Source organism: Chiroxiphia lanceolata, chromosome Z (genome assembly GCF_009829145.1).
Source record: "Chiroxiphia lanceolata isolate bChiLan1 chromosome Z, bChiLan1.pri, whole genome shotgun sequence".
In the NCBI taxonomy this organism is placed as follows: Eukaryota; Metazoa; Chordata; class Aves; order Passeriformes; family Pipridae; genus Chiroxiphia; species Chiroxiphia lanceolata.
This window is the reverse complement of record NC_045671.1, coordinates 44628639-44641547: the sequence shown is the minus strand read 5'-3', so window position 1 is coordinate 44641547 and position 12909 is coordinate 44628639. Positions and strand designations below refer to the sequence as shown.

The window sequence follows — 12909 nt, the reverse complement described above, 5'->3', positions numbered from 1 at the left end:
CACATTGTGAATCTTCAAGGATCTTCCCAACGTGCTCTGAATTAGAACAATTCCTATGGCAAACCCCACATCATTATGTGGGAAATGTAGAAAAGAAAATTAATCACACTTTGAGGTTATGGGTTCTTCTCTAGTATAAGTATTTGGTTTTAATTAAACTTTAAAAATAATATATTTTTATTATGTTAGTATTCTATGATAGAATGTTTATGATTAGAACAATTAAAAGGTGGCTTGTTTTTTGTACATATCACAAAATCATCCTTCTTTCCCACAGAATTTTAAATCTAGTCTCTTTGGCTTACTCTTCTGACCATCAAACACTCTATTTCAATTACAGCAAACAACTACAGTCTACTGCAACTACGAATCAGCAGTGCATGCTGACTGAAGTTATGCTTGGTAGTGGCTGGAAAGAGTAAGACTTTTAACTTTTTCCTTCTGATGCCCCCCTTCATTCAAGCCTCCTTGTACCCATACAATGGTATGTACTGTGCTGTCAGAAAAGAAAATTCACAACCAATTAACAGTATAAAACCTACAGTCCTTTCACTGAAGACCTGCAATGTAAAATCCTAGTAGCCATTTCTAAAGATTACGTACAAACCTAAACATCCACTGGTCAGATTATGTGACCGATACATCTGTTCTAGAACAAGCAGCAGTCACAAGTATAGAGGCCATGTTGCTGAGAACACAGCTGCGATGGGCAGGACACGTCTCAAGGATGAAGGACCACCGCCTCCCTAAGATCCTGCTTTATGGTGAACTTGCCACCGGCTGCCGCAAGAGAGGAGCCCCGAAGAGGAGATACAAGGACTCCCTGAAACAACATCTCAGCCTTGGCCATATTGATCATCATAACTGTTCTACTCTGGCCTCCAATCGGGAGGCCTGGAGACACACCATCTATAACACTGCTGCTTCTTTTGAGAACGCATGCAGGATCACTCTCGAGGAGAAAAGACAACGCAGAAAGAATTGTGCGCTGCAGAATATATCATCTAAGGAGTCCTTCTGCTGTGCCTTTTGCAACCAGACTTGTCTATCTCGTATTGGCCTTTTTAGCCACCAGCGCGCTTGTAACATGGGTAGAGCCCTTCCCAAATCTTCGTTTGCGAAGTCTAGCCATGATGACGGAGGTTCTCCAACACTGCTGCATCAAAAGCTTTTTTCAATCAAGTAAACACTCCATAGAGAGATAACTCCCTAAACCCTTTGCATCATAAATATGACATATCCAAACTAGCAGGTGTGGCAGAATTTTCATAGTTTGCTCTCATATTTTTTGGCCACTTACATTCATAGCTTGAGAACATCACCTATATAAAAGCCTGATTGAAAACTAAGATTTCCACTGACCTTCAATAATATTTTTATTTTAAATTTTAAATACAATTTGTCGCATGATTTTTAGATTTCATGAGTATGCACACTGAAAAGTAGCCCAGACATTAGAGGACCCTTCCATAGACTACAACAAAATAGTTTCTTACTCCAGCTGTAGCCAAAAGCACTTTTGCCTATACTAAGAGCAACAGATCACATCATCACATTGAAAAAGAGAGCAAAGGGACACAGTTTAGAAGACTGAAAATATTCACCTCACTTCTAAGACTTCATGTTGGCAACTGATATGTTTATAGATGTATATTATAATTGTAGAAACTTTCCACAACTTATTTATCACATTTTCAGTTTTTAACATTGTATCCGTTTGAAGAACTACCATGGCCTTCAGAGTGCACAAAGAACACAGAGAAAATGTTTCGTAAAAGCTTTAGAGCAGATTTAGGGGGAATAAATAAAAACCTAAATTTCCTCTGACACACACATATGTCCACAAATGGTACCTAAGCATTAACCAGATCAATCAGTTATACACACTGGTGGGTTTTTTTCCTTTTAAACCAAAGAGATGATTTCAGATGGAGTGTATAATAACTGTTTTCTGACAATAAATAAAATCCCTATCACAACAATTTTTATCTCTCTAAGCTATGCACTGAAAAGCAGAATTTGTTTATCTTGACTGAAGATATATGGGCTCTCACTAATGGACCTCAGCCAGATTACCAGACTTGCTTTCTGTTTTCTCCAGCCGTTTCTCAGTCACCATTTTTCAGGACAACCATCATTTAGTGACAGATATACTTTGTGAACAACCAGAAGTCTGGTAATATAAGACAATACCTTCACATTTGATTTTTTTAAAAGCGCTCTTGAATTATCTTAGGCAAAAGCAACTGAAAAGGGCTGAAAGGAAATCTCTGTGGAAGTCAGGCCACGATGCTAACTAAGGACTGCACTGCCTTGGAGGTGGGCACAGAATTACATCTCCAAAGTTCTGGTCATCCATGACAAACCTCAAATGAGAAAGGCAAAAGCATCCGAACAATGGAAACATAGTTCAGTATGGATCCCAAAATGCAGCCATGGAAAATTCTTTTTGGTATACAGGACTGCTCTTTGTTATGGAACATTCCTCTCAAAGCTCAAAAAGAAACAAATGCATCTTTTGGTACCCACTGCTGAATTTTTTCTCTGGGATATTGCAACTATTCATCATCCTCCTTAGTTTTTTTGTTCTTTGAGTCTCAGAACAAAATGATCTGCTACCAGTTTTTATTTCTTTCCAAGGTGTACGATATAAATTAACAATGACTGGAAACACCATTGTCTGAACTCTTGACGGTGACAAACAACCACAAGAGCAAGAAGAGTATGAGGAAGAAGCATGGTAAGAGAAAATAATTTAACCCAAGCTTATTGTCTCAACACGTGATTCTTCTGCCTATCAATGTGCAAAAATTCCTAGTGAAGAAACACTAACAGTGCATTAAATTATGTCCACCTTTATGTTAAATTTGCAGTGTTCAGTCAGAGGACAAAAAAAAGAACCACCAGCAGCAGTGCTCATTAAGAGATGCCCCAGTGCCTCAGGCCCTGCAGAGACAAACACTGGCTATGGTGTTGTTCACCAGAATACAAGTCATCACCTGAACAAGCCACAATGATAAACCTGTCTAACAGGATTACAGGAACTAAAAGTCTTTGCTCAACTAATACAGTACTTTAATTTAAGAGGAGTGGTAGATTTAAAAGTGGCAATCCATTAATCTAAATTTATGTGTAAATACAAGTCTATGGTGCTAAATCCTCAATCATGACAACATGCACAGTCAGAATTAGTTGTTTTGTTGTATATTTTGTGCATATTTGATGTGGAAGATGAATACAAGTACACAGAATTAATCCACGTCAGATAAGGACATCACACAACAGAATGAGTAATTTCAATGTTCATCTGGAACACCACTCACTTCTATTTCAAGTTACTCTGTTAAATGAGAAACTGAAGCCTTCCTGTGAAGTTCACATGTTCTCACATGTCTGCAGAGAATGTTGCTTATGTTCTTATATAACTACAGAGTGTTGGTTTAATTCTTATACTGAAATTCTGCTGTCCCTCCCTATATTCCGAATAATCAAGAGGATGGTAAAGAATTATCACTGCAGTAATGGGACATGCTACTGTGTGATACACAGTCCAGAACTGTACAGCACAGTCTTCATTACCCTGTGTCTACAGCTATTATGGAAACTCAAAATTATGACTAAGAACAAAGAATGAGAGAGTAGGAGTACCTTGTGAGAGGAGACGAAAATATAAGAAAGATGTAGTAAGTGAATTGTCTATTCTTGTTGTATTTACTGAAATGTTTAGCATGTTATTAAATTCCATGTTCTAACACAAAACTGCACAGCTCAATGTCATAGGATGTAGGAAATTCCAAGAATGTAGATAGATTAGAAAGCAGACTATATAAATCCACAGAGGAAAGGACCACATAGGACTACAAAAGGCAGTGTAGCCTGCTGCTCATAGATGTTGGCAGAAAGGTGGGGTAGTGTGAAGGGGGACAACTCTATGCATTTCTTATGCTCTCCCTTCACACATCCAGTATTTATCACTATCAAAGCCAGGACACCATGACAGGCAGAGCTAGCAGAAAACACTACAATTCTCGTAACAGTGAAAAGATTTTTGGAAGAAGACATTAGTTGAGATTGACCAGTGCTTTATAGCAAATTTCATTCAAGAGATCACCTCGTTGCCAAACTGTATACTGACAAAAACACAAGAGACAGAGATCTGCTGTGTTACTAAAATAATAGAGGCATGTAGAGAAAAATTACACCAGGTCTCTACAGACTGCAGATTTGGAAGCAAGCATGCTACAACCACCAATAATCAATTACATCACTTTACAAAATTTTAAGCCCAGGCTATCCAACTATCTTTCTTCACCATTTGTCATTGATTACTTGAATTGTGGTTCCCCAGATCACCTCCACTCTGCAAATCATTAATCCTTTCTTCAAAATGTCTCACATGCCTCATGAAATGATGGGAAAAGTATTACCAAAAATGCGATTTAAGAGCTATTTGTTCCAGAGCATTTACCATGCCAGCTGAAATGAAACATGTGCTGCCTTTGTAAGTATAATCCAGATGCAGAATAGAGATTTAATACTGGACAACTAACATCTGAGTATGGTTATGCAGAACCTCAAACACCTCCTATTTAATTTATGCCTTCTGAACTTCTGATTCACATTAGACAGAAGGTGTAGAGGAAAAAATTGTATGATACAATATGAATTTGAATGAATCTCTGTGGAGCAGGAGGAAAAGTTCAAAAAATTATGTTAAGTGACTTATCTACTTGGAAGTGATGCAGTTGGAAAAAGAAGAAAAGATGGAGTGGTTCACCAGTCTCAGTCTCAGTACTTAAACATAGCCAACGCATTGAATATATGAGTTGTGTTTCTTTAATGGCTTATTCCTTAAGAAAGATTGTATTTTATTTCCACTTGAGGGCATTTTAAAAAAAATAAACTAAAAAGAGATAAAACATTAAAACTTTTTAGAAATTTCTCATTAAAAAGTAATTTATCTGAAATCTAGCTAGCATGCTAGTTTCCACATATTTCATATGTGAAAGGTGGCAGCCATCACTAGGCTTGTGTTCATAAGCACAGGGCTCAAGCTCATGTAACAACTCTCAGCATGAAAAATTGAGTGCTATATACACATGCATAATTGATACCCCATCAAGGAAAACACCGAACAATCTCCTGCTAACAGAGCACATGATAATTGGGATTAAGGACTGATCCTTAATCCCAGTTGCCATCAATTCAGTGCTGAATGGGAGCACCTACAAGGCACTCTTCACTAGCTGAGAGATAAGACATGTATTTTTAAACAAAGATTTGGAAATAAAAGTAAAACACTGACAAAAACCTGTGGTTAGCATGTGGTCATGCAGAATGATGTGGATCATTTGGATACAGTGAATCATTCTGACAGTTTAATGATTGTTAAATGCAGTCTCGTATCAAACTGTAAGCAAGATGGAGGATTCTATCTGAAGAATGCCACAGAAATTAAAAAAGGCTCTCCAGATTATAGCTGATATACCATGTTAACTCTCAGCTTGGCTCTGGCACACATATTGAGGGGAATAAAAACATGAAAGTGCTTTTATTTCTGGATGTTGCATTGATGGTCTGCAATAACAGTATCACTTACAAGCCCATAAACCTTTAAGGTAGCTGAAAAAAACCATTAGGAAATGCAGGCAAAAGCCAACATAAGGGAGGACTGAAATAAAAGCCTAGTTTCTACATTTGGTTTGAGTTTAATTAACACAGATACCAGGTCTTTCCAAAATGCACTGAATATGGAAGACTCTAAATCTGCAAAATCGCAGGATGGCTGAGACTGACAGGGACCACTGGAGGTCACTCATCCAAGCCCTTACCCAACCCACCAGGTCCAGGTGGATTGAGGACTTCTAAGATTGGAGATCCTACAGCTTCTCTGGGGAACAAATAAGATGCCATACTTTACAGGACAAAATGCTTTGATTGTCTCTATACAAGCATAAATGAATATGGGGTTTGAATTAGTTTTGAATGTAAAGTATTTACAAATGGTATTTGACATAAAGACAGTATCGGAAAACAAAGGTTTTGTTTATAGGAGAGAGAAATATTAAGAACAATAGTTCAATTTTCCTTGTTTGCATTTCCGTCTCTACAAGAGCTGTGAAATCATCAGAGGTCAGACCTTACTCTTATTTAACCCCTTGGCTTTCCTGTGGCTGTGTTTTCCACAACAGATACACACCAATTGACTTACTAGAGGCTAGACTGAGATCACAAATAATTTCTCATGTAACACCAAAGCACTGACAATTGGCAATAACTTTTATCAGTGTTAATTTGTGCTACATTTACACCTGACCCAGAAGTGGAAGGCTCTGCAACCAGTTACCTAATCCACTGCGTATAGGATCCCAAAATACAATATTTGCAGAGAGAGATTTGAGTGGTCTTTGCAAAAAGTCGTGGGCTACAAAAGCTGGGAAAAACCCTCTTCATTGACCTTATCCCTGTGGATTTTTCCTGCCTTCTCCAGCAGGATGTGAAGAGACTCTTTGCTTGATGTTATCACATACTCTGCCCAAGCCAGAGTCCCATCCTGATCTCATCAAACCCCTGCATAAGACCTTTTGTGCTTTCTCTCTCCCTTTGTGTTCCCTAAATCCTTGCATTCTGTAAACCTGAATACCTTTTTCCCTCTGTAATTCCCCTAAGATAAAATGGGTTTTCCCCTATGATGTATGTGTAAGACCCCAAATTTGTTAACCTGGGTTTTTCCCTTACATCATCTCCTGAAACCCCCTATTTATAATAATTGTAATAGTTACAACCCCCTGTTGAATATGTAAACCATAAACCCTTTAAATATGAACTTGTAAGTTCAATAAAGGATTCCAGTTTTCTGCCTCCACTGGAATCATCGTAGTCATTGACTTGCTACAATTGTGGGTATGCTGCAATTCTTATATTCTAAAATATTTCAAAGCATTTGTTGTCTATATTGGCTTCAAACCAAAACTAATCTAATTATTTTTAGGGTTTTTTTTTTAAGAATGTAATCAACACATAAAACTTATAACCCATGGCAAGTATGTGTCTTTCAGTCTTAAAATTCTTTTCACTTTTGACATTGTTGAGTATTTTATCCTCTCCCCCCATACTATATTCCTCTCTGAGAAACAAGAGCTCCACAAAACCAAGGATCGTCTTCAGAATCTTGAACTACTATTGCTCACCTGTGCTTTAGCCAGTTTCTTTTCCAACAGGTCACGTTCCTTTTCTGTTTGTTGTAGACATTTATTAAGCTCCACTATGTCTCCCTTTAATGAAGCCAGGGCTGCTAAATGAAGCTGGAAGACAAAAACGAAAGAAACAAATTAACTAATTCACAAGCTATGTAGCAGTAGCATTTCAGAGAAGAGACAGTATTATACAGCAGCTACAGTATCACTGGATTTCTGCAGTAGTTAAAAGGAACTTTAGTAGAACAAAGTCTAAAAGGAATTTACATGCAAATAAATACTTTTAACATGGAATTTTTCTCTCCAGACAGCACACACATTCCTTCACCATATCCTTTATAAGGATAAATACAATGAAGAATAATTCAGGTAGAAATGTGAGTTCTAACATTAGTTTATTAGGAGGCAGGTTGAGTCTTGTGCTCTAAAACCTTACAGTAAATGTTGACTAAGATTGGTATTACAGAGTAAGGTGTATCAAGTTTTGATGCCTTTAGACATATAGAGATTATCAGTTTGGTGAAGGGAATAACTCCATGCAGAGGATTTGGGTTTATTTTGCAACTAAAGCTTACTCCACCTTGAGCTACTGCTCTGCAGTTCTGCTCAGTCCCACGCCAGTGAGTTTCAACGAATCTAATCTAGTGAATCCACACATGAAGAACATGAACTGGTTTTCTTTCTGCAGTAGATCCTTTTGATGAAAGATATGTTCTACATTTAACTGATAGCATTTGGTAATATCTATCAGGTTAGGATAACTAGTAACATTGAAACTAGGTTAGCTACACAACTTAGAAAACAAGAACAGTTCTTAGAAGAATCCTATACTTTTACCTCGTTCACACTCTCTTTGTCCTTAAATATCCCATTAATCGTTGCACCAAAGGCATCAGCTAGAATTCAACACTCAGTACTGATAACTACAACTGAAAAGTCCTGGAGGAAAACTAGCCACTAATACTGAAGTCTTTCTTTGTAGTAGTAAAGAAACAGCTTCAAGTTATACTGGGTAAGAAAACAAAAGTGACCTTTCACACCAGAGTAAGCAACACAGCAAACACTGCTCTGCTGCCAAGACTCAGACTGAAACATAAACCCTGCTTCTAGTCCTTCAGTCAGTTTCAGTGCCTCACTCTGATATTTTATTGGGCGGGTCACTTAAAAGTTATTTTTCATGCTTCATTTACAATGAATCAGCTAGTGAGTCCTATTTTGATATCGATTTTACCTTTCCAATACTGGAAGCCAGCAAAACCATAGGTGCTTTCACATACTGATATGAAAGCAGCTTCATGACAGCAGAGAGACTAGATCATTTGGCAACAGCTTCTTCACATACAGTATTGTCAGTGTTACAGAAAAAACCCCTCTGGCTTCAAGACAGAAAGCATAACTTTAAAAAGGTTTTTGGATGTGAACTCTGCAGTTTTAAATGCTTATTCTAGAAGCTCTGGACACCTTCATTTGTGAGTTCAGTACAAAGCATTTTTATTATGTCAGTTACAAAAACTTCTTAGGAAATGCCGTTATTTGTTTAAGTGCAAATACACACATGCACAATTACATGTTGCGTAAACGTTTCTACATTTGGTTTGAGTTTAATTAACACAGATACCAGGTCTTTCCAAAATGCACTGAATATGGAAGACTCTAAATCTGCAAAATCGCAGGATGGCTGAGACTGACAGGGACCACTGGAGGTCACTCATCCAAGCCCTTACCCAACCCACCAGGTCCAGGTGGATTGAGGACTTCTAAGATTGGAGATCCTACAGCTTCTCTGGGGAACAAATAAGATGCCATACTTTACAGGACAAAATGCTTTGATTGTCTCTATACAAGCATAAATGAATATGGGGTTTGAATTAGTTTTGAATGTAAAGTATTTACAAATGGTATTTGACGTAAAGACAGTATCGGAAAACAAAGGTTTTATTTATAGGAGAGAGAAAAAACTAACCCAAAGAGAAAAGTATCTGAATCTAAAGGTTGCACAAAAGAACTACATGTTGCAAAGTTCACTACATGTTGCAAAGAATCCTTTTGGGATTCTTATGAACCTTGACTGTGGCACTGCAGGGCAGCCCACACATCCACACGAACAGCCTCTAAACTGACACTGATACTGCACAAGAACGGTCAGCCTTGCTTTCACCTTCCAGAGGAGGAACCTGTTGCTACTTCCACTCCAAGTGAGGGAGCAAAGTAACAGCAATGTATGAATGTATGAAAATGAGGCTGTGGGACACCAAGCTTAGGACAAAATACTGTCTTCACTTCAACTCAGTCTTAACACATTGTCTTGGACCACAGCCTTTCTTTAAGTAAAAATAAAAAATTAAATTATTATGCAATTATGAGCTAGGAAGGGTTTGATATGTCCATACTTAGAAGGATTTTATCTCCAGTGAATTTAGCATTCCTACTCTCTATACAGTCACTCTCAATTTAAGTAAGAAAAATTATGTCTCTATCAGTGAACTGATGGAAAGAGGAAACAGATCTATTTTTTTCTATTTCCCCTTTTGCCGAACATGACTGGAGAAAATTAATTTGGAGAAAAACAGCAAGGTTCAGTGCAGTCCCTTGAAAATCTCAGGATGCCAAACTTCTTTCCTGTGTTCCTTTCCAGCTTGCTCAGGTGATGGGCACACCTTTTGTCCTTCAGGAAAGAAAGGAGTGGAAAACTAATCCCAAGAATGAACCTCATTCAATCCTCTGCATTTAGCACTGAGGTGACCCACAGTATAGGGCTGGTTACAACATCCCAGACAGTGTAAGCTTGTCCACAGTGACTTGTTTTCCAAGACTCTCACCATTTTTTGTATCACCTTAACTTGCTCCTTCAACTTCAGTTTCTTCTGACTGACAACAATCCAGACCTTTCAAAACAGAAAATGCTATTCAAGAACCACTCAAAAATTAAGATACTACTTACTATGCTAACTTAATCATAATTTACTAAAGCATCCTGTGGTTCTTGTGTTCTTGCCAACACTTCTGAAACAGAAAATAATTTCTAATTTCTAAAGACAAGACTGCGGAATAGCAATAAAGCTGAACTTAGGATCTCTGTCTCCAGACATGATGTGATGTACTGTCACTATAAATTTAGGGAAGCAAAATCTGTATTGTCATGTCAAATCAGTGATCCACACATCCAGCACTTTGTTTCCACCATAAGCCAACCAGCTGTCTCAGCAACAGGAAGGAAAAAAAAAAGAAAAATCAAGGCAAAAAACCCACCAAAACCTCTGGAATGTACTTGTCCAATTGTCTGAAATTCACAGAAAGAAAACATCGCCCCAGCTTTCCTTAGCAGCTCCCACCCTAAAGAGCTCTGTATTAGAATGTCCACTTAATGTAACTTCCAAAAGTATGGCTCTAAAATGATTTTTAAAAGCAGCCAATCAACTTTAAGACTCCTAGTTGTGGCAGCAAAACTCCCCGGATGAGCATGCTTGCTTAACAAAATACATTAAGTTCAGTTCTTAACTACTTGACTTCTGCATCTCCGAGACCTCTGCATTCCTCTCCCCACTTCTTTAACCTCAGGTCACCAGGCCTACTCTCTTCAAATGTCTTCCAATCCCCACTTCTCCCAGGACCCTCTGTATCCCTAACTGCACTCACCAATTAAAGGTTCTCCAGGGTGAACAGGTGGATAAGAAGTTGCAGTCTCCAGTGACCTCCCAGCTTACAATAAAGTAGTAGGTTTTAGAATGTTTTTAGAAAGATAATGTGCTATAAACAACACTCAAGTTTTACATGGCTTAAATATCACTAATCTTTACACTCCTGCCTGTAAATCTCAGACTTGTCCATGTTGCATTCCCAGGTCACCATCTCACTATTGAAGGTCAATTCTTAGTACAAGCAACTGTCTCCAAGGTCACACTTGCCATTTTAGGTAGAAGTCAGTTCTCTTGACTCCTAATCTTCACCTGCCAACCAGTTCAAAAAGGGATGCACAGTTTCTTGAAGGACAGTTAATTTCTTCAGACTTAATACAAAATCCTAGGCAGGAAAATTACCTATGCTGCTGTAACTTAACTTGCTGCAGGAAGTTTCCACAATTTCCCCTCAAGCTCCATGCCATAAACCTTTGTGTAAGTTATCTTTGAGTATTTCTCTCATAAGACACACCCAGTACATTCTGACATTTCCAATCACAAGTCTTACATCTTTTATTGCCTCCTCTTTCTTGTTACCTGGTCAATACACCAGGGAAAAAGCTGACTAATTTTCCTGAAAGCTTTGCAAATGGATGGCAAACTGCAGGAGACTGTGCATTATTTCCTGTTGAGGTTTTCTACTGCACTGGACGTTATTACTGAAATTACAATTTCAATGAATTGGATAGAAAACAATCACTGTTGCAAAATATAGCCCTGATAAGGCTCTGTGATGAATCAGCTTTAACAGTAAGTATGTTATAAAGGAGTATGTTACAGTTTCTTTCTCAGTGAAAGTATGTTGAATAAAGAAAAATCTTAAGCACAACTTTTACATTCTATCCTAACTCCCTCCCTTCTAAAAACAGTCCACAGGCCTATTCAATTAAGTTCTTGCTCACTATGGCATAACTCTTTTGAACTAAATCTCTTCTTGAAAAATTCCATTTAAAACTTCTTCTGCTCGGAAAAACATTAAAAAAAATTTTTGCTTTAGTGAAAACCACTGGGGGTTTTTCCTCTATGAGACCAAAGCAGTGAGTTGCAGAACTCCTCCAATTGATACCAATTATTTGAATGTTCATGTCTGATGCTAGCCATCAGAAAATCTTATGCAAAATTTCTGAATGATGCCTCAAACTCTTTTCTGGTGGCAACTACTTTTAGAAGGAATCGGCACAGAGATATACCATTCATGAACCAGAATTTTTGAAAGAAACTCAATTGCATGAATGCATTTTTCTTTTCTAATCATTATATGGTTTACATTTCAAGCAATGGAATCTCCAGTGCACAAACTGAAAAGGTGAAAATAAACATTGATAAATGTTTACTATCAATTGCATCTGCACAGGTAAGTCTGAACAACTGGCAGCCCTCAATCTGCCCACTGAATAGGAATTTATGTGGGTAAGTCTTTTAGTGTTTCAGTAACCTGGATGTATTATTCTGTTCATAAGAAATATTTTCTTTTGTTGTGCACCGGACTAATAACCCAACACGGTATCTCTGTCTATAGCATCAGGCATTTCTTCAAGTGGCTTTGTACCTTTTCAGCAATTTATTTAGCAGCCTTCTCCAAATATAAAAGCAAGTAGCTGTAAAATTTGCAGAGAATCAAGGACCTGTAGCATGACAAACCCAGACTAGAATATTTAAGTCAAGTGGTGACGGCAATTTGTAAAGATGGAATCAAAATTAATTCAAAGGTACAAACACACAGTAATTACAAACCAGAAGCTACTCAAAGTGTTCATGAATGCAATGTTTAGAATTTTTGCCCAGTTTACAACTTGGTCTGCACAACTCGCGGAAGAAAAAGGTGCCTGCAAAATCCTAGTACAAGATTAAATGTGTTTCTCAAAACACCTCCTCTCACAATGACCTCATTTTTTTCTTTTTTTTTCTTATAACTGCAGATGCAGGGGCTTGACAGATAAACTAGTTCTCGTTCAAGTGAGGATGTCTCTACTTTCTTCTTCAACTAATGGAAAAAGTATTCCTTGGTCCACCAAGAAAAAGTGCATAGCAATTTT

At 37.8% G+C, this 12909-nt stretch overlaps 1 protein-coding gene across 5 annotated transcripts in view; it reads right to left on the bottom strand.

The window, feature by feature from the left end:
• Positions 1-12909, bottom strand: part of MCC (MCC regulator of WNT signaling pathway) — a 188250-nt gene that overhangs the window by 63676 nt on the left and 111665 nt on the right. For all 5 annotated transcript variants that reach the window (XM_032675611.1, XM_032675612.1, XM_032675613.1 and 2 more), the window contains one exon: positions 7191-7304. In XM_032675611.1, coding sequence (XP_032531502.1) covers positions 7191-7304 — 114 coding nt within the window. The remainder of the gene's footprint in view (positions 1-7190; positions 7305-12909) is intronic.